The 20,612-nt window shown below is 33.1% G+C and overlaps 1 protein-coding gene across 1 annotated transcript; it reads right to left on the bottom strand.

The window, feature by feature from the left end:
- Positions 1 to 13,204: 13,204 nt before the first annotated feature.
- Positions 13,205 to 20,093, bottom strand: LOC138700280 (uncharacterized). The gene is made up of 3 exons (XM_069826784.1): positions 19,935 to 20,093; positions 15,100 to 15,231; positions 13,205 to 13,623 (listed from the first exon to the last, which is right to left on the bottom strand). The coding sequence occupies exons 1-3, from the start codon at positions 20,032 to 20,034 to the stop codon at positions 13,409 to 13,411; spliced, it is 447 nt and encodes a 148-aa protein (XP_069682885.1). The 5' UTR covers positions 20,035 to 20,093; the 3' UTR covers positions 13,205 to 13,408.
- Between the last annotated feature and the right edge of the window lie 519 nt (positions 20,094 to 20,612).

The following is a 20,612-nucleotide window of genomic DNA, read 5'->3' as shown; positions in this document are numbered from 1 at the left end:
ATACTATTGTATACGTAACGTTAATCTTGATACTTAACAACATGCACTTTTGAAGAACTGACTAACTATTGATAAGCGAATGTATGACTGGCCTTCTGTTATTTGAAATGAATTTGAAGTTTTATAAAGCAATGGTGTCGGTCACAATTTTATTCAGCACAGAATACCGGACGTCAGAACAGAAATCAAAGTAGAATTAATGCACGGGGAATTTATTCTTATTGGGAATTTTGAAACAATTGCCACCATAAAGTGAGAAGCTCCATCGCAACCATTCTTCGGAAAGCAAAGTGGGAGGTTTACGAAAAAATGCACTGCTTGGCTGAGAATGGATCAACCAGAAGAGCAGGCATTATAGCCATCGAACGTCGGAATCAAAGAAGCCTCATTCTTGACCCCACTGTCCGTTTTGACGATGATCAACAAGCCAATAACGTTAACGATGAAAATAAGTCTATTTACAATCCATGTATTCCTCACTTTTCAGTGAGAGATACAAAATGAATATTGATACATGGGAAGTGAAAGGACTTCTTTTTGGCGCTAGGGGAACTTCATTTAATTTAACCAAAACCATTCTCCTTTCTCTTAAATTTTCTAATGAGGACATTAACAAAATTTGTATAATGGTATTGAGAGATTCATTATCCATTTTATACAATCACATGTATAACACTACGTAATATATATATTTTACTTCATTTCATTACTCTTCATTGTACTTTTACCTCAATTTCTTCGAAATCAAATTGTAATTTATTTTTAAATTTATCATTGTTCCATATTCTCTCCGCAAATCATATTGTATTTTATTTTTAATTTAACCTCTGCTTTGTATTCAGGATCCTAGTGGTCAGCCGTAGATGTCGGCCAAATGTCCCAAATTGTGGAATTACTAGCAAATGAAAAATTAGGGTAAAAGAGTGAACAGAAATATAATAATAATAATAATAATAATAATAATAATAATAATAATGATAATGATAATAATAATAATGATAATAATAATAATAATGATAATGATAATGATAATAATACTAATAAGTATTATTAATAATCATGGCCAATAATAATAATAGTAATAATAATAAGACTAATTATTAATAATATTAATAATAATGTCTACTTAATAATAATAATATTAATAACAATATGACCAATTAATAATAGTATTCTTAGGTTTAATTAATAATAATAATAATAATAATAATAATAATAATAATAGAGGAAGAGTTACAATTATTAATATGAAATAGTGTAATATACGACCTGAGATAAGTTGTATTATAGCGGAAGCCTTGCAAATTAATAACTGTTGATGAAACGTGTATCAATATTGCGTTTTCGAGGAAAGTGTACATTTTGGCAATAAGTTCTTTTCTTGAATATATATTGTTATTTCTCAATGTTAGAAATAATAATGATTTTCTTAAAGAGGAACAATCTAGGTTTATAGCAATGTATTTTTAATTGATTTCGTTTTTAAATTATGGTATGTCTTTATACCATGGTTTTCTGTTTCGTTACTAGTATTGACATCTGTAAGAGTAGGGAAAACCTCACCTTCCAACACTGCCTGCTGGATCACATCCTATAGTGTACTAGTCAAAGAAATAATATTAACTATAATTGCACTGTAGTAATAAGCTTCTGATTTATGTAAAAATAATATATCGAAGTGTGAATTTAACCAGAATTTTTCAACAATGGCTACTTTTGTAAACAGGGAAGTTTACAGGCTATAAAAATGCGCAGAAAATGCTATCGAAGATGTTTGAACAGCACTACTATCTTGTGGACGACGTTGTAATTACAAAAATAATGTTAATCACCAGAGTCTGTGGTTAGTCACTGCATTATGCTGTACTCTCACGGGAAAAGCATTAATTTAATCGATAATTATTTATTGTATAAACTGGTACCAAAAAGATTCGAATAACTAATCTCAATGAGTAATGGATATGATAGAGTCATAATCTCTATGATAAGAAGATAACCCAGAATTCGAACAGTCATGTTCTTGTGATGCCTTCATAGCAGTGGAATTATAATTCGAAGTAACCGTTGTTTTCTTTTTTTTTAAGTAAATGTAGTTTTGCAACAAACTGCATGGTAAGAATCACTTTGATATTCAGTTTTAAGATGTAGATAATCTGTAAACTTTTAAAAAATTAGTTACTTGTTTCCCGCATCATAATTAGATCGTATATTATTATATCTATTACAGAGGTCTGCAAAATTAAGGGTCGTACAAACTTTTCTAAAAATGTATGCTACATTTAAACTTTCTTGGGGTGCTAAATACAAAACTTAGCTCAGATTTTCTCTATCACATATCATTCTTCCGCAACGTGCAGTGACCCTTTTAGCAATGTGAATGTAGCGTTATTGATTTTAATATGTAAAAGTGATGAAGTCAAACATGTCCTGTGGCAAATATGTATGTATGTATTTATTAACACTACAATTGGGTATACACCCGGTGGCAGTGATATATAATATAGAATAATACAATAGTTACAGCAATAAAAAAATAAAATAAACGTAAATTTACTTCTAACTATAAATAAATAGATGCAATAAACCCAGGACTATGAATAAAACTATGCTAAAATAAACGCCTACAATAAACAAAAGTAAACCTAACTTATAAGTACTTCTATTTCACACAACTATTACCAACTTAAGTAATTACATATCACCTTAATTAATTATATATCAACTTAGACAATTACATGACACAACTTTGATAATTACACTGCACCTACAATTACATTTTCAGTCTAATCTTCTCAACCTTTCCTTAAAAGTATTGATTTTGAGAGAACCACCCTGAAAGTTTGCCGCAGGTAAGCTGTTCCAGTCTACTATTGTGCTGTTAACAAAGGAAAATTTTGCCACGTCGGTTCTTTGTTTTCTGCATTTAAACTTCCTAATATGATCTGCCCTGCCTAAGTATGATGGTGTTGCTAATCTAGCATTGATGTCGGTCCATGCTTTGTGTCCCATTTGTGCCTTAAACAATGCGGTGAGTCTGGTTTTTCGTCGTCTTGATTTGAGAAATTCCCACTCTGTCTTTTACTATCTCTTCACCATGTCCCTTTACCATTTTGACATATTTTGCTGCATTAAAAGTACATTTTACAAAAACTATTAGATTGTCATAATTAACAACTCATACTTAGTGAAATGTTTTATACCTCCTTCTTCTTTTCAAGGTGAAGTTGCGTTTGTTGCCTTTCCTCTTGTGTGAAGTTCAATAGATATTCTTTGAGGCCACTGTTTTTGTTCCCAGTGACTGCTTCTTGCTCTGCTGTCCCATTCACAGAGGAAATATGAAAACTTAGTATATCCAGCCTGCTGACCAAGAAGCATGCATAACTCTACTCTGTGAGATCTTCACAGATCATCCAGTTACGATCTTTATATTTTATCTTTGTAAGAACCAGTTCGAGGTTCTCTTAAGTGTCTTTAAGATGTACCGAATGACCAACATGTTACGAAGCATACTTGTTGCCTTTGTGCAAAAGCACTGATCATTGCCTTCAGACTTCTTTTGAAGGAATCGATCAAAATCTTCATTTATCCACTTCATGCCACTGTTGCCAACATATCGCCCTACAATCTCGCTAACTTTTCAACAAAAAGTAGCTAAATATCTCCAAAGTTTGTTAAAATATCCCCAGAAATGTCGCTAAAAATTAATAAAAAATATCTCTAAATAAAAATAAGAGAAACATACATATGCGGAGAAAAATATCATTTCCTCGTCCTCACACCCTTCTGCGGAGTCTGGTTGCATTGTTGACGGCTGTGATGTTGAGGTGGAAGATGTGGGAACAGCTGATTGTGAATACACTGCACTTGATCCAATCGTTGACACTACACTTTCTAGCAAATTATAAGTGTGGAAATTTTCACCCAAACGTTTGACCACATTTGTTTTTGTGAAATCTAACACTTTTAAAATCGTATATATTAAAATATATTAAAACCAGCAAAAACTATAGCACTCTACGAAAACATCTAAATACACAAACAACAAATATAACCACACAGGCGTATGCAAACTCAAATGTAACACCTGCAACAACTTCTACGTAGGACAGACAGGCAGATCGTTTCAAACACGTTAAAAAGAACACATCACAGCCATAACAAAATTACAAAACACCTCCACATATGCAGAACACATCACAAATGCTAACCACACCCACAGAGACATCAACACAGACATGGAAATACTACAAATACAACCAAAAAGCCAGAAACTAAACACACTAGAAGAATATGAAATATACAGACACACAAAAACACACCCCAACGAAATTCTCAACACACAACTCAACTTCAAAACACACACATTCTTTGACTCTACACTATACCACACGAACAAACCCTCACAGGAAACAGAACAAGTGACGCCAAGACCAACAACGACCAGTTCTGAAGATGACCCATAAATAGGTCGAAACATGTAAACGAGGTACGTTGAAATTTAAGACAGGAAAGTCTTACCATACATATTCCGAAAAAAAAAAAAAAACTGTAGTCTGATTTGCTTGACACGAACTGTCGGCACAAAATTTCAAAACTCCATTGTTTCAGGTCGGTTCAGAGTGGAAAATCTCCGCGTTGCGAGGAAGAACCAAGAATTAGCTGGAGCTCACGACTCCTCACGTTTACGGGTGTTGGAGCAGTAGCATGAGAGACAGACCTAACCCATGAGAATCATTGAATCAACATTTTTCACCCCTGATCATTTATCACAAATATATGAGATCAGGGCTTTCACGTATGAATCATTAGACTACTCAGTCATGCACCCATGCCTCTTCTAAAACTAAGAAGTGCATGACTTCAGTTGAATGTTTTAACTTAAAAGAAAAAGGAAAAGGTAGAAGGATGCAGGAAAACATAAAATGTACTCTTGTGTAAAAATGGTGAGTGATGTGCCATTTTTATATCATTTTTGGCTTCAGCACACAAAAATACGTGTAGGAGAAGTAAACATTTTTTAACAGTTTTTTGGTCGCAGGTCTGTGTTATGTTTCATGTTGTTCCTTACCACTCCAGCAGTAATAACGGTAAGCTGTTTTGCGACTTATCGCTAAATATAGGAACACTGCTTCATGCTGAACATTAAACTTTTATATCAAACCAGGAATATCACTCCAATATATTAAGGCATTCTATCGTAAAAAGTAGAGCGTAACTTCCTTTTCTCTACTTCTGTATCAATGAAGAAATATTCCTGGTGTCAGCAAAATCATTTCGTTTAACCTGGAGCGTAAGAGCTCAACTTTTTCCTTGTGTAATCCTAAATCTCTTATTAAATCATTGAGTTCTAACTGGTAAACTCATCAGAACTTCCACTTTCTACATCACACAGCCTTCTAGATTATGTTTCTGATGTTCATCAATAGGTTAGTACAAAATTTTATATTAGAGCACTGGGTTATGGATGCAGTAAAAATGGTGAGTGATGTGCCATTTTTATGTCATTTTTGGTTTCAGCACACAAAAATACATGTAGGAGAAGTAAAATTTTTTAACAGTTTTTTGGTCTCAGGTCTGTGTTATGTTTCATGTTGTTCCATACCACTCCATTAGTAATAACGGTAAGCTGTTTTGCCGCTAAAGTTCTACGAAGGTTTCCGGAGTTGGTGCCAACACTGAGAACTCCGTTATGGCACCTCAGAAACACAAACTGAAGTTACAGCAAGAAACTCTACAATAAGCTTCATGAAGTATTCTTCAACGACAACATGTAAGAAATAAAGGGTACTAAAATTAAATATCCCTCAGTTTTGTGATGTATGGCTAATTTTACGTTAATACATATTCTATGCAGGTGACGGAGTTGATAGTGGTAGTACCATTGTAAGTAATTTATTTTTCACTAAATTTTGCCCTCTATCGTGGGAATTGTGTGGCCACAGATTTGGCACTACTGCAATATGCTTGCAAGACCAATCGTGACTTATTTTCTTGCTTGATACACAGCATGTCACCAAAGATAATTAATTATAGTTGATAATTTGAGTATGATTATGAATCGAGGCTGTTGGAGAAAACTTTCTCCCCTGTCATACATTTGTTCTCTGTGTGTGTCAGAAGGTGGAATGCTATTCTCTTTGATGAAATTAGTCTGTTGGCTAAGCTATGGCTCGAATTAGTTTTTATTATACAGAACAACAAATTTTAACTGTTTGTGTGTTGAACATATGGTACCGTACATGTTTACTCCATAATTATAAATTCTAAACATGAATATAACAATTAAAAATAGCCAGTTACGGATTTCGAGAAAATAAAAATATTATAGGCCTATTAATAAAGTGTACTACCATACGTAATGGATGATGGAACATTTTGCTTGTTATATTTTAATTCAGAAGGTCAAAATTAGTAAGAATTATATATATTTTGATGTACCGAAGTACATATGATATTTCCATGCAGATATTCTGCGTCATCACATGATGATATGCGTAATAAATCACTTTGTGATTTAAGACGGCGCCCATACCGTCGGATCCCGGCCAAATAGTCACTCATCTGAGTGCACCTCAACACATGTATGGACTTCGGTCCTGCGTTCATAGACATCTATGACGTAGTGCAGAGGGCGGCCACTAGAGGGAACCCAAGAGATGGAGCTTAATCTGAGACGATTCTAAACGGCGTCGGGGTTGTATCCGGCGTGGCTTAGTGGATAAAGCATCAGCACGTAGAGCTGAAAACCCAGGTTCAAATCCCGGCGCCGGAGAGAATTTTTCTCCGTTCCATCACTCTTTCATAGTAAGAATTAGTTTTGTCTCTGACGCAAAATGGCTGTTGACCATTATTATAGTGAGTTAACTTGTATGAAGATTAAGATTAAACAGAACGTTAGTGAAATTATACCCAAGTCTTTGTGACAATATTAACTGCAAGAAGAAGAAAGACTCGCCACATATTGTTAGAATATTTTACAGTAGGGCTGACATATTGAGATTAATAATACATACATTTGTTTCTCACATGTTTTATACATATACTAGTGGCTTGTACAGCAAACGCTGCAAACTGAGTCCATAAGAAGTTCAAATAAAAATAGTTCAGATTTATTTTCAATGAAGGATACCAGACATTTTGAAAGTTATTTGATTCCATAATAGTCAAGCATACTCCCTCTGAATGTTTTTTATGCCGATACTTTTCCTTGAACTATTCGTCTTCAGTTCTTGAGTGTCAATGCGAAATCGCAAGTAACAATGTCAGGACGGTCAGCGAGTTTTTCATGTGGGAGTAATGCAGTAGCTATTTCAGGTCATTGAGGATTGTAGGTGAAAGTTAAGAAAATGTAAGGTTTGTCATGCTTTGGACAAAAGACTTAGCATCTTGGTATAGCTGCTGTATGTTTCGTGAACTATCCTGAAATGTAGAGGGCAGAATCACTTTTTCCCACTAAGAGATCTTGCTGAGGTGATCAAGAGATTACAAAATCTTCCAGGCCTCTTATTTTATCAGTAAGTAATAAGTTACCTTTTGATCTCTTCTTAAGGATTGTAATTTTTGCGCTTCCTCCAGACAATACTGATCTACCAAATACTGTTGGATTAATTTCTGCAACAATGAATGTTATCCCGTATATTTTCTGTAATATAGGCTGTTGTGAGGAATCTATTGCTGAGATGCGAAAAATGAGGCGAATGATATGTCAGAGTTGTAGAATCTTATATGAGCCCTAAATAAAATTGTCCATCGTATATCATTGGTAGTTTCAGTGTTTCATTCGTTGCTGGTTGCGGGAAATAAACTTACTCATCACGGTAGCAAAAGTGAAATGGCATGCCATTTTCCCTACAACAAAATATGCTTGGCAGCGATCACAAATCCAATCGATTAAACCGAAGAAATATGAAATTAATTTTGATGTAGTTTAAAGACGCAGCTAAAATAGGAAGCATGACACAATTACTACCCAGGAAAATTAGAGAATCAGACATATAAATATCTGTATCCCACTGCCATTAAATATATGAAAAAGACCCACAATACTTGATTAATAACTGTGAAAGCATTTCATTTTTAATAACAATATTGTTACCTTACGTGAATTTTATAGTTTTCAGTAACATATATAGCCGTTACTCAGTAAATTATAGAAATGAAGATGTAATATAAAATATTCTTTCTCTGCGTCTACTTACTTAAAGCCCCAAAAGGTTTCACTTTCATATCGTCAGTATACCATTATGTGTTGCATTAACTATAATATTTCATTTTTAATGGTAATAATGTTATCGAACGTTCTTACGTTTTGTAGTTCTTAATATCCAATACACAGCTGTACTCGGAAAACTACAGACCAGAGAATCAGAACTGTAAGTTATTTTTATACGTTATCAAAAAATTACACAAATGAAGATCGACATATTGGCATTATGATGTGAAATAATCTGAGCCATCTGAACTCTATGTCAGCAATTCTGTAGGTCATGGCCTTCGTGTACTAGTCTATTGTTTATTGTAGTGTGTGTTTTGTTTTATTCTGAAATGCAATTAATTAGTTCTCAAAAGTGACGAAAGATGGATTTGGGAAAATAGGAAATGATGTAGGAAATTTGGCATTTCACTGAAAACTACTATTTTTCTGAAAAACTTTGGGTTCCAAGCTTCAAAATGAGGGGTCATTTATTAAAATCCGTTCAGCCGTTTTCCTGTAATTTCCATTACCAGTTCAAATTATATATATATATATATATATATATATATATATATATATAGATTTTTTTTTTAGAAATACACACATATACGTATACATAATCATACAGTATTCCTATAATTACTGTCACACAATGCTACATAAATGTTACATACATTCCATTGAGAATAGTTTTTGATACAGAAAATTGATCTGTCAAACGTGCCTTATCTCATGTCTCAGGCATCGACGTCAATGATTTATTGGAGAGAATTCCTGTCCTTAATTACCCGATATAAAGCTTAGTCCATGACTCTTAGAAATTAAATATACAATACCATCTCTTTAATTTATTAATTGATGTATAATAATAATAATAATAATAATAATAATAATAATAATAATAATAATAATGATAATGATAATGGTTTATTTTAGCTGGTAGAGTTAAGGCCGTTACCACTCAACCAGAAATACATATGAATGAACTTACAACTTACAACGAACACAACAATTTGATTTAGATAAAAGTTACGTGTATACAAGAGTTACATAGGAATTAAACAGTAAAATACTATGAATTTTATTAATAAATTAAACAATGAAATACAAGCTGTGCAGCAGAATTAAAGTAAAATACATAAAATGTAAATATATTTTAAATAATGCTAGATAATAGGAAGAGATGATTAGCGACAATTGAAGCGTTGAGCCGAATAACGGTCTATGTTACAATCTGCTAACTGGGCAGAAGGAACAAAAATGTTACATCGTAATTCCGCTCATAAATTTACTATCGGACGGGCAACATAGACCGTTATTCCATCAATATGTTTTGTACACTAAGCGAAGTATACTATTGTATGTTATTGAAAGTCATATTACATATCATAAAAGTTTTTTAACAATGTAATTCCACAGAAATGCTACTGAGGAATACAGACAATAAACAGTTTCATACAATCAGAATATTATGAAATATATAAAATCAATAAGAAGGTTAAATTATGAACAAAATGATTATAACATTTTTAAATGCTATATATTAATATGAATTAATATAATGTAATTTATTAAAGTTACACTCAGTGTCATATTATGAATAAACATACAATATTTATCAAATAATAACACTATTATTAGGAAAGAACTGCAGCATTGAGATGTAGGGACACTATTCAATAAATGAAAGTTGTAACGATAACAAACGAATAAAGAAAATTAAATATTACAGTTGATAAATAGTTGGGGGATGGAATTTGAACCCCCTATCCCATATATTCAGTATCCATCCCAACAGATGGTTTATCTGTTAAGTATACATTTTATTAAGTTAATAATGAAGACAATAACAATCACAGTTTTTAAATGCTGACTGTAAGAGAGTAATACATTTTAAACAGCTTCTTTCTGACATCAAAAGCAAGCTGTGATCACATCTTACAAGAATTTCCACAAATCTGTTCCTGAAATGAATTACAGTGACAATTACACTCTTACTACGTCATACTACTTTTGACCAATAAAACGGTACGAAAGGACGTATTTCAACCAATCATGGCTGCTTATTGCACAATTTTTTCGCGTCCCTAGCATTTGTTTAATTTTATCGCGTCCCTAGCATTTGTTTCTTTGTTTGCCAACATTTGAAACTGCGCTGGTCTGGACGTCAAAAAAAAAAATATATATATATATATAATTACAAACCACTCCAGTCGATGCACAGCAGTTTCAAATATGACTCGCATTGGCATTCAAGAACAACAATTAATAAAAATCACTGATCATACCTATGCATCTTCTGAAATCCGATTTACAAATAAATGAAGAGCACCATTCGGAAATCCTGAATAAGTTGAATACACCATGTAGGCCTAAATCAACGAGTTCCACTTCTATTACGCACACGTCCAATATAACATCAATTGAACCACCAACCACATTCAAATTTGAAAATTGTACATTCAATAATTATTCCTTTTAAAATTATTCATGTTTATTTTTTATGTCATCGTCGTTAATTAAAACTTTTCTAACACTTGTGTATATTATTTAGGTTATGTTATAGCTTCTGCTATATGATATTATGAATAGTCACGTATCAGAGATTGTTTAATACTGAGATTTATTGAAAATCATCTGTCAAGTGACGTTGATTACTGGGATCCGGATGACTGAAGTGGAATGCAAATGTTTTAATAAAAACGAAACTGAATCAACAAAGCCTTCTTGACTAGTAACCGTCTACAGAGTTCAATGAAGATTCCATAGTTGGCACAACTGCCATCTAGCGTAATGGTGCAATAATACATTTGAAGACAGGTTTATTTTCGTAAGTCAATTAATATTTTATTGTACTGGAGTACTTTGTTACTTATAATCTTTATATACGTTCTTCTAATCGTGTAATAGTCAATTAAATCCCACTCGAGTTTTGATTTTCTCTAGATAAATCAAAACCTCTAGTGAGATTACTGTTGATAAAATTTTAAGATAGACTTTAGTGGCAAAACACAACATTGACCAACTAACACTAGGTAAAGTGTAATTAAAATACAATTAATAAATTACTGCAAAAGTAACAGGTAGGAACTTACATTACTTGAGAGAACATTCATCTTCTTTATTGTATACCTAAGGCCATTATCCCTCAGCGACTTCCATGACACATCTTTCCACTTATTAATATTAATTTGTCTGGATTCTTTTTTTTTTTTTTAGATTTATTTAGCCGGTCAATATCTACCGTAGAAATCGTCACTGTCTTGCAGTCGTCCATTTTGTGTAATAGATCGACCAAAACCTGATACACAGAGTTCAAGTACCCAGTATTCGTAAAGAGAACAAACTCCCATGCAATAACTCCCGATACGATGTAAACAAATGGTTACACTAGAAGTGACTAGTGACCTAGACCGTTGTTCCAACCAAGAAATTCATGGTTGTAACTCGTGTAGAAGTGCCTCTGATACAGATATTGAAAAACAATTTGGTGGCAGCTGTGTAAGATTATACAGAGCATTATTCCTTTAAAAATTCGTGTATCTTCTGTTTACAATCAGTTCTACGGAGTTCTACCCAACTGACATTCTACACGTATTTCTGGATTCACTCATAGGCCTACTTGCTACATGCCCTGCCCATCTCAAACATCTGGATTTAATATTCGTAATTATGTTACGTGACGAATAAAATGGGTACAGTTATGCGATATGTAACTGTCTCCGTTCCTTTGTACCGTCACAATCTTAGCCCCAGATAGTTTTCTGAATATCTTATTCTCGAACATTCTTAACATTTGTTCCTCTCTCAGAGTGAGAGTCCAAGTTTCACAAACATACTGCACAACGCATGTGTCACGAACGTTTTCCTCATCGCCTCACTCCACCACATACCATTTTTGTCAGAATATAACAAGCTGTCCACACTTGTGGAGTAACGGTCAGCGCGTCTGGTTGTGAAACCAGGTGGCCCGGGTTCGAATCCCGGTCGGGGCAAGTTATCTGGTTGAGGTTTTTTCCGGGGTTTTCCCTCAACCCAATACGAGCAAATGCTGGATAACTTTCGGTATTGGACCCCGGACTCATTTCACCGGCATTATCACCTTCATATCATTCAGACGCTAAATAACCTGAGTTGTTGATACAGCGTCGCAAAATAACCCAAGAAAATTAAAAAAAATACAACAAGCTTATTTTCCATTGAAACGATACATTTCCGGACACGGGTTCCCAATCAAAACTTTATCTACTTAGTCCCCTCTACAATCTCTAGAATTTTGTAATAGGAATTATGAAACACCCTGTATATTTTTACTAAGGAAACAATTCATATAGATTATCTCCACGTTTTTTAACCGTAGGAGCCAAATGTTCGTTTTCCCTAATCTTAATTACACAGCATGGTATGTGTACAAAAATTTATGGGTTCACTAATTATTATAAGCTCAAATACTAAATGGTAAATCAGTAGGCCTATATGTTCAGTATGAAAACCAGCTAAGCTCGACCATTCATCTGACAATCAATTGAAGATTGTGATCCGAAAACTCCCTCACTCCATTTGGCCATTTTTATGATTTATACATTTATGTTATTGTGTTTGAGACCTAAATCATTCTATTTTCACCTTGTTTTCTTCCGAAACAATGCCAATCCTTACTTAAATGTTTGCGTTATTGTGCGTGTAATTAGAAAACTCCCTCAGTTCGTAGAGCGTTGGAGGAAAAAACTAGCCCAGTCCTATCATAAAAAATTAATTTAACACTTCAATTGAGGGGTTCAGAGCCATAGTGGGCCAAGCGCCACTTATTAAAAACGGAGAAAACAAGAGTTAAAATTAAGTGATTACCTTAATTTAACGAAACATATAGCAAGTAATATAAAGTATGCACATTAAAATTAAATGCTATGTCAATCTTCATTAAATTATGGTATTCACTTAACTTTAACCTTTGCTTTCTCCGATTTTAATAAATGGCGCTTGGCCCGCTATGGTTCTGAACCCTTCAATTATGTGTGTGTGTGTTTTTTGCCTTCAATCACTCGTGCTAGTCGATTAGGTTAGGTATATTTCTGTGTATAGACATGTGACACAAGTGAATATCAGACACTTCCTCTATATGTTAATTGTATTAAAACTATTGTACCTTCGTTATTCATATTTAGACATTCACAGTTAATAAATGCAGACTTCTTAGCTTATAGTTCTTCGGTGTCATAGTCTAATGAACAAGCGAAGAATGAAGAAGCAACTTGATAAGAGCAATGTAGAAAACAGGGACGTTGTTTGCCTTGCAGATCCATTACACAGCTCTGTGTAGCAGAAATTTATTACGGTGGTGCCGTCGGGGTCGTCGTCGTCGTCTCTCCGTTGTAACAAGCTGTCGTACAATAATCCACACGTCCTAGTTACTGTTACTGTATCGTCGCCTGAAACAAAAGCAAAACATCAGATAGACAACATGAACCAATTCCCTGCTTAATAAAATATTAATCTCTGCTCAAAAATAAGTTAAATAACATCCATCAAAGTAAACCTTTGTTTCTTTATTATTAATAGAATGTACAGGACAATTACAAATGATTCTTTAGGTTTTAAGTCATATATTTGCGAAAACTATGGATGCAATATGTTTGTGCCAATCATGAATCGAAAGAAAAACTCTGAAAGTTTACTCAGCGTATAGGGAATTACAAGTATGGATACTGCGCGAGAAAGAATAAATAAATAAATAAATAAATAAATAAATAAATGAAAATAAGTAAATAAATGAATGAAAATAAATAAATAAAAATAAGTAAATAAGTAAATAAATAAAAATAAATAAATAAGTAAATAAATAAATAAAATTAAATAAATAAGTAAATAAATAAATAAATAAATAAATAAATAAAAATAAATAAAAATAAATAAATAAATAAAAATAAATAAAAAATAAATATAAATAAATAAATAAATAAATAAAAATAAATAAATAGTAAGTAATTAAATAAGTAAGTAAATAAGTAAATAAGTAAATAAATAAGTAAGTAAGTAAGTAAATAAGTAAATATATAAGTAAATAAAATTAAGTTAAGTTGGGTTAAATTAAATTAAGTTAAAATAAATTAAGTTAAAATTAAATTAAATTAAATTAAAATTAAACTAAATTAAATTAAATTAAAATAAAAGGTCAATGAGAAAGAACAAATAAATAAATAATGTATTTTTGATTGCATAATGTATTAAACACATTAGCCTCTACATTATCGAATGCGACCAGAAAAAAAATAGACGCTGAATGAAGTTAGCGTTAAGCTAATGTGAAACCAGTCAGACACAAGTAATTAAGTCAGAGGAGGGAGAAGATGGTGGTGATGAATGTGGAAAAGGAAAGAAAAGAAACATTTATTGACTTATTTGTAACATTATTAATTACTACGATTGTCGTAAAATAATACATATAATCACTAAATTATTGGTGCAGTATGTTAGAGTCTGGCTTAGGAAAATATTTGGGGCTAAGCGGGATGAAGTTTCAGGAGAATGGAGAAAGTTACACAACACAGAACTGCACGCATTGTATTCTTCACCTAACATAATTAGGAACTTAAAATCCAGACGTTTGAGATGGGCAGGGCATGTAGCACGTATGGGCGAATCCAGAAATGCATATAGAGTGTTAGTTGGGAAACCGGAGGGAAAAAGACCTTTAGGGAGGCCGAGACGTAGATGGGAAGATAATATTAAAATGGATTTGAGGGAGGTGGGGTGTGATGATAAAGACTGGATTAATCTTGCACAGGATAGGGACCGATGGCGGGCTTATGTGAGGGCGGCAATGAACCTTCGGGTTCTTTAAAAGCCATTTGTAAGTAAGTAAGTATGTTAGAGTCTGAAGACTACGTGTGCTAAAAAATACTCACTGATTTGCTTTACTTTGACACACTTTGTCTCTGTCTCTCCACAGTCATACTCAAAATTCTTATTTTCAAACGTATCTTTGCAAGATGAACTTAAAATGGTGTCTCTGCAGCTGTAACATTGCATGGAGCGCCCTGGAACAGGAATTGTGAAACAAATAATATCCGATAGAATTTACATTAGATCTCAGATGCGATTTCGAAGATGTATGTTCACATTAACGGTAGTGGGCTTTATTATAAGTTATAAGATTTTGTAATACTCTCTTCTCTTAAGAAATAAATCTTCCTGTAAATGTAAGTTTTATTGTTGACATATCGCGTACCACATACAGAATATTAAATATTTAATAGGCTTAGCAAACGGTAAATATAATATTATAAAAATGCTTTGAAATAGATATTTAATATTTCAGGGACAACAGAGTTTCATAAATCTTAATCTGTTTGATCGCAGGGATGTATAAATGGTTACATTTAATTTGTGATGATGTATCACAGTACTCTCTATATACCTTGCTGTAACACTAATATCCATTGTTAACCATCCTTGTTTACATATTTTGAGTATTGTAACTACATTTTCTATAGTAATGTCACAAGAGGTCTGAGATTTGCCATTAAATCTCAGGCCTCGAGTGACATTTATTAGGACTATTTCGTGAATAAATTAAAAATGTAAATAATATATCCCTAAAGTTCGTTCACAAAATGTCAAGAATTGTATATTTATGAATACTTAACATATTCAGACATTGTGAAGTTGAAATACTCGTAGATGAATATCGATTACTGCAATAAAGAAATTGAATGTTATTCAGTAATACCAGTTGAGAAAAGCGAAATATAAGTTTAAAATGGTTAATTACCTGTACTGAGTTTTTCTCTTGTTTTATAACAGAAATACATTTTCATACGTAGCTCATTTAAATCCAATTTTAATCCATTTTATTTATTACAGAAGAAAATAATTAAAATATGTCTTCATAAACCTATTGATTTCCCATCTCAAAATTTGTTTCTAATCTTTAATGTACTTACAGATTTATTATATTGTGTTAATAAAATTCATACATAAAAATCGAAATAATTTTTAATTGTATTCTCATAGTTATCAAACAAAAGGTATGAATTCTTTAAGATTGTTTGAACCAAAATGCAACACTGTTACAGTATTTAATCATAGGGTAGGGTGGGGCTACTTGAATCAATTTTACTTCAGTCTCAATTCACAGCTATAGAATTCCCATTTTCAAAATTGGAACATCATTTTACATTGCAGTGAGGTGTTTTCTATTAAGAAATAGCAAATTTAGTTTTCATACGCGAGTATATTCCAAGATAAACAAGATATTATAGAACATGTCAAAACATTGATTTTTCACAAAAGGTGGGGTAAATTGGATCATTAGTGGGGCTATTTGGGTTACATGTTTCGTTGCAACACTGTATTGAAATGCAAACCCACAATGTTATAAACTAATAAAATCATAATAATATAAAAAATATTATAAACTCAGAACCTGAAACTAGTTATAATATAGGCGAACTAAACACATTTTCCACAAGTAAATTGTTTTCGTCCGGCTGCTCCTACGCACATATCATGGTATCAGGTTTTGCATGACTGGCATCTTATCCAGTCACCTTTTGTGAACGAATTCTTATCAAAATAATTGACCCCGCAAAAACCACATGGTTCACTGTCATCTTCAGTCGTTTCTTGTGATGATTCTTCATCTGAACTGCTGGCTTTTTTTTTTTTTTTTTTTGCTAACTATCTTCTTGCCTTTTGTGGATTAGTTTCTTGATTCCTTAACAGGTGTGCTCTTCTCTAATTGCAACTTTCTCTTCGCTCTGGTTTTCTCAATATTTTCAGAGGATGTCAGATGAGAATTAGCTTGCTTTTGTCTGTTTACATTTTTCTTTATCATATTTTTCATATGATTCAAGTAGCCCCAGTAAAAATGATTCAACTAACCCCATCCTTTGGATTTACGTATAACTCACGTAGTTCCTACGTTTCGCAACAGAATGCGCTAGTTGTACCGTAAAAGAACGAATGGAGTAGTATGTTACTTGACAACAGATAGGTTATACGGAATAACTACATAATTTTAACACTAAGCCTTATTTATTAACGTTTGAAGATTGTATGGCATTAAAAACAAAGCAAATGGCGCTTACCTATATGTCTTTGAAGTTCTCCTGAAGCTTGAAAAATGTATGTAATGACTTAAAAACGCTTCAACAACACGGCCAACTGATCTGTACAAGTTCTCAATGGTAATGGCTGCCTATATGTGCAACAGTTTGTGCGCAGTAGGCCAAATGCTTAAATTGATCCTACTAGCCCCTTGATTCAACTAACCCCACCCTACCCTAGTAGTAATTTAGGCCCAAAAATATATAACAAATTTATATTTAAATATCCTAATCTTGTCAATTCTAATAGTTCTGGTATTAAATTAAAAAGTTATGTATGGATTTTGTAATAATTGAAAAATTGTAAATATAAATTTATATACTATAATTGCACAGTAGACATAAGACAAATTGTATTGTATAATTATTAATTTCAATTCAGGAATCCGCCCCTGAGCATGAGTTCTACTCTTTCAGGGGCGAGCTAAAATTTTTCTGTATATATTATATTTTATGTTACAATTATTAGCAAAATAATAAGTAAATAATAAATAAATAATTATCTGCTGAATCATATTCTCATTTAAAAATTTTATAGTATAATTACAAATAACCTGATTAATACATTAATTAAATGAACAATTGTTACGAAAAGAGTGTCATTTTCTTTAGATACAATGGACATGGAATTATAACTGTGTGGCGGCTATTTACTATATAGTATATGTTACTGAAAACTATAAAACTTACGTAAGATAATAATATTGTTATTAAAAATCAAATATTTTTATAGATATTAATCAAGTGGGGTTGCCTTTTTCATGTATTTAATGGCGGTGTGGTGTAGATATTTATATGCGTGATTCTCTTCAGTATTGGCTCGAGAGAGCGCAAAAATTAGGATTCCTAAGGAAAGACCAAAAGGTATTACTTACTGATAAAATAAGATGCCTACAAGATTTTGTAGTCTCCCGATCATTTCAGCAAGATCTCTTAGCAGCATAAAATGATTTTACCCTCTGCATTTCAAGGTAGTTCACGAAACATGCAGCAGCTATACCAAGATGGTATGTCTATCCGAAAGCATAGCAAACCTGACATTTTTTTTTAACTTTAACCTACAATCCATAATGACCTGAAATAGCTATTGCTTCACTCCCACATGAAAAACCCACTGATCGTCCTGACATTGTTACTTGCGTTTTCGTGTTCAAACTAAAAACCTGAAGGTGTACAGGTTCACGAAAATCTATTTGGCATAAAAAAAGATTCAGAGGGAGTATGTTTCATTATTATGGAAGCAAATAACTTTCAAAATATCTGGTATTCTTCATTGAAAATAAATCTGAAAAATGTTTATTTGAACGTCTAATGAACTTGGATTGTAGCATTTGCTGCACAAGCTACTACTTAAGATTATAATAATACAAACAAATTTTGTCTCCTATTACATTTAACGATAACGGTAACAAACGTTATGTGACGAAATTATATAGAAACAAAAAAGCGTCCTTGCTACCGTGTCATGCCCAGGCTTCGAGACTTCGGACCCGATAGAGCAGTTCAGTGGGAAATCCGCATAACGGCGTACTGAGTATAGTGGTATAGCGTACAGTGGGTGGGGTACTGTAGAATGAATGACAACAAATTCGCAAAGGAAAACGCCATGGATTTGAAGGTTCTGACGAATAATTTGGTTTTCATACAAACTGTGTCTGAAACTATTACACGGTTAGAAAAGTCAGAGCAAGAGATGCCGGAAGCTCTCAAATTAATTTAGAAAATGATCCAAAGAATTAATGAGACACCAAGTACACCGGTTACTGAACGTGTAAAACAGAAGTGGAAATCAATTTTATGTAAAAATAACGGATATGGAACATTGTGTAACATAAACAGCAAATTAGTGGACATAGAGTCACTGGAGAATGAAGGACTGTCTCTTAGCGATTGCAATGATGTTAGGTTTTTTCGTTTTGCTCTTATCACGTTATGCAGCATAGAGCGCAGCTTTCTACAGTACAAGATTTACGTTCGAGACACTGAGAATGTATCTTGTTGTAGGTACATTGCAATTCGGTACTGTAACTGCACTTCCTAAAGACGACCAATAGAATAAATGAATAAATTAAAATTGCTACATGCTTATTTCCACCATTAACACTTTGTATAATTAAACACAAATGCTTATAAAAGACAGGAGAATAAATGCTTTTTATATTCTTTTGACATTTTATCATTGTGTAATGTATATTTACTTTCAGAATGTACATATGTGTGTATTTCCCCATACTACCGTACTCCACTCTAAATAGCAACGTTGTTACCTCAGCACATCTCTATCTACCTGCAGCGAGTAAATAACCTATAATGCATGCACAGTAAATTTATTGTATCGGGTCCAAAGTCTCGAAGCCTGGCCATGCCTGAGTACCTAGTAAGCTTCTTTTCATCAGTACACGGAATTATAACTGTGAAGGCTGCAGCTTCACATGGATTTTATGCTCTTCTGTTTTTGTAGGCCTATGCCATTATTTCACTATTATCATCATTCGTTTCAGTTCTATCAATGTTTCATAAACATCAAAATATGAAAAGGAAATGTCGGCAATTAAACGAAAGTCTAAAGTAGAAACTGAAATTATTATGAGTTACGAAAGTGAGAACAAAATGCAAAGCAGTTAAATTGTTACCTGGTTGTATTGCTGCAGCAATAAGTAGAATATACGCAAGCTTCTCCATTTGAGCACCACTCAGGCGAGACTGAAAGTTATCCATGAACGACAGTGCCATTTCGATGATAAGATAAATTGATTTCCGATAAGCATTCTTCCTCAGTTCCCAGCGTGTAAGAGATAACTTATTAATGAGTGTAATAATTATAATGCCTGACGCGATGTGTTCAGCGAATGGAGCGCGCAGTTTTATACTGAGTCATTCGAAAATTAATGGCGATGTAGTTATTGTTTCACACTAAATTTATTTAGGTTACTTTCGTTACATTCAAATATAGGTCTCCTACCATGTCAACAATACTTTGCCAAAGTCTTGGAAAACGGCGGACTCCATCTGCAGCAGCATTTCTGGATATCTCTCCCACTGACAAATCTAAAGCTATTCGGAGTCCACCACTGTGGAGTAACGGTCAGCCATATTGTCCGTGAAACGAACGGGTTCGGGTCCAGATCCTGGTCGGTACAAGTTACCTGGTTTTGTTTTTTTATGTGGTTTTTCCTCAACCACTCGAAGCAGAATTGCTGGGTAACTTGCGGCATTGAACCTCGGGCTCATTTCGCCTTCATTAATCATTCCATTAATCATTTTAATAGTTACAAGTCAACTAGGAGGTCTCGGACGTGGTTCCAGGATCT

This window comes from Periplaneta americana, chromosome 5, assembly GCF_040183065.1.
Source record: "Periplaneta americana isolate PAMFEO1 chromosome 5, P.americana_PAMFEO1_priV1, whole genome shotgun sequence".
Taxonomy (NCBI): Eukaryota; Metazoa; Arthropoda; class Insecta; order Blattodea; family Blattidae; genus Periplaneta; species Periplaneta americana.
The sequence above is the reverse complement of the archived record's forward strand: the minus strand, read 5'-3'. Positions and strand labels throughout refer to the sequence as shown.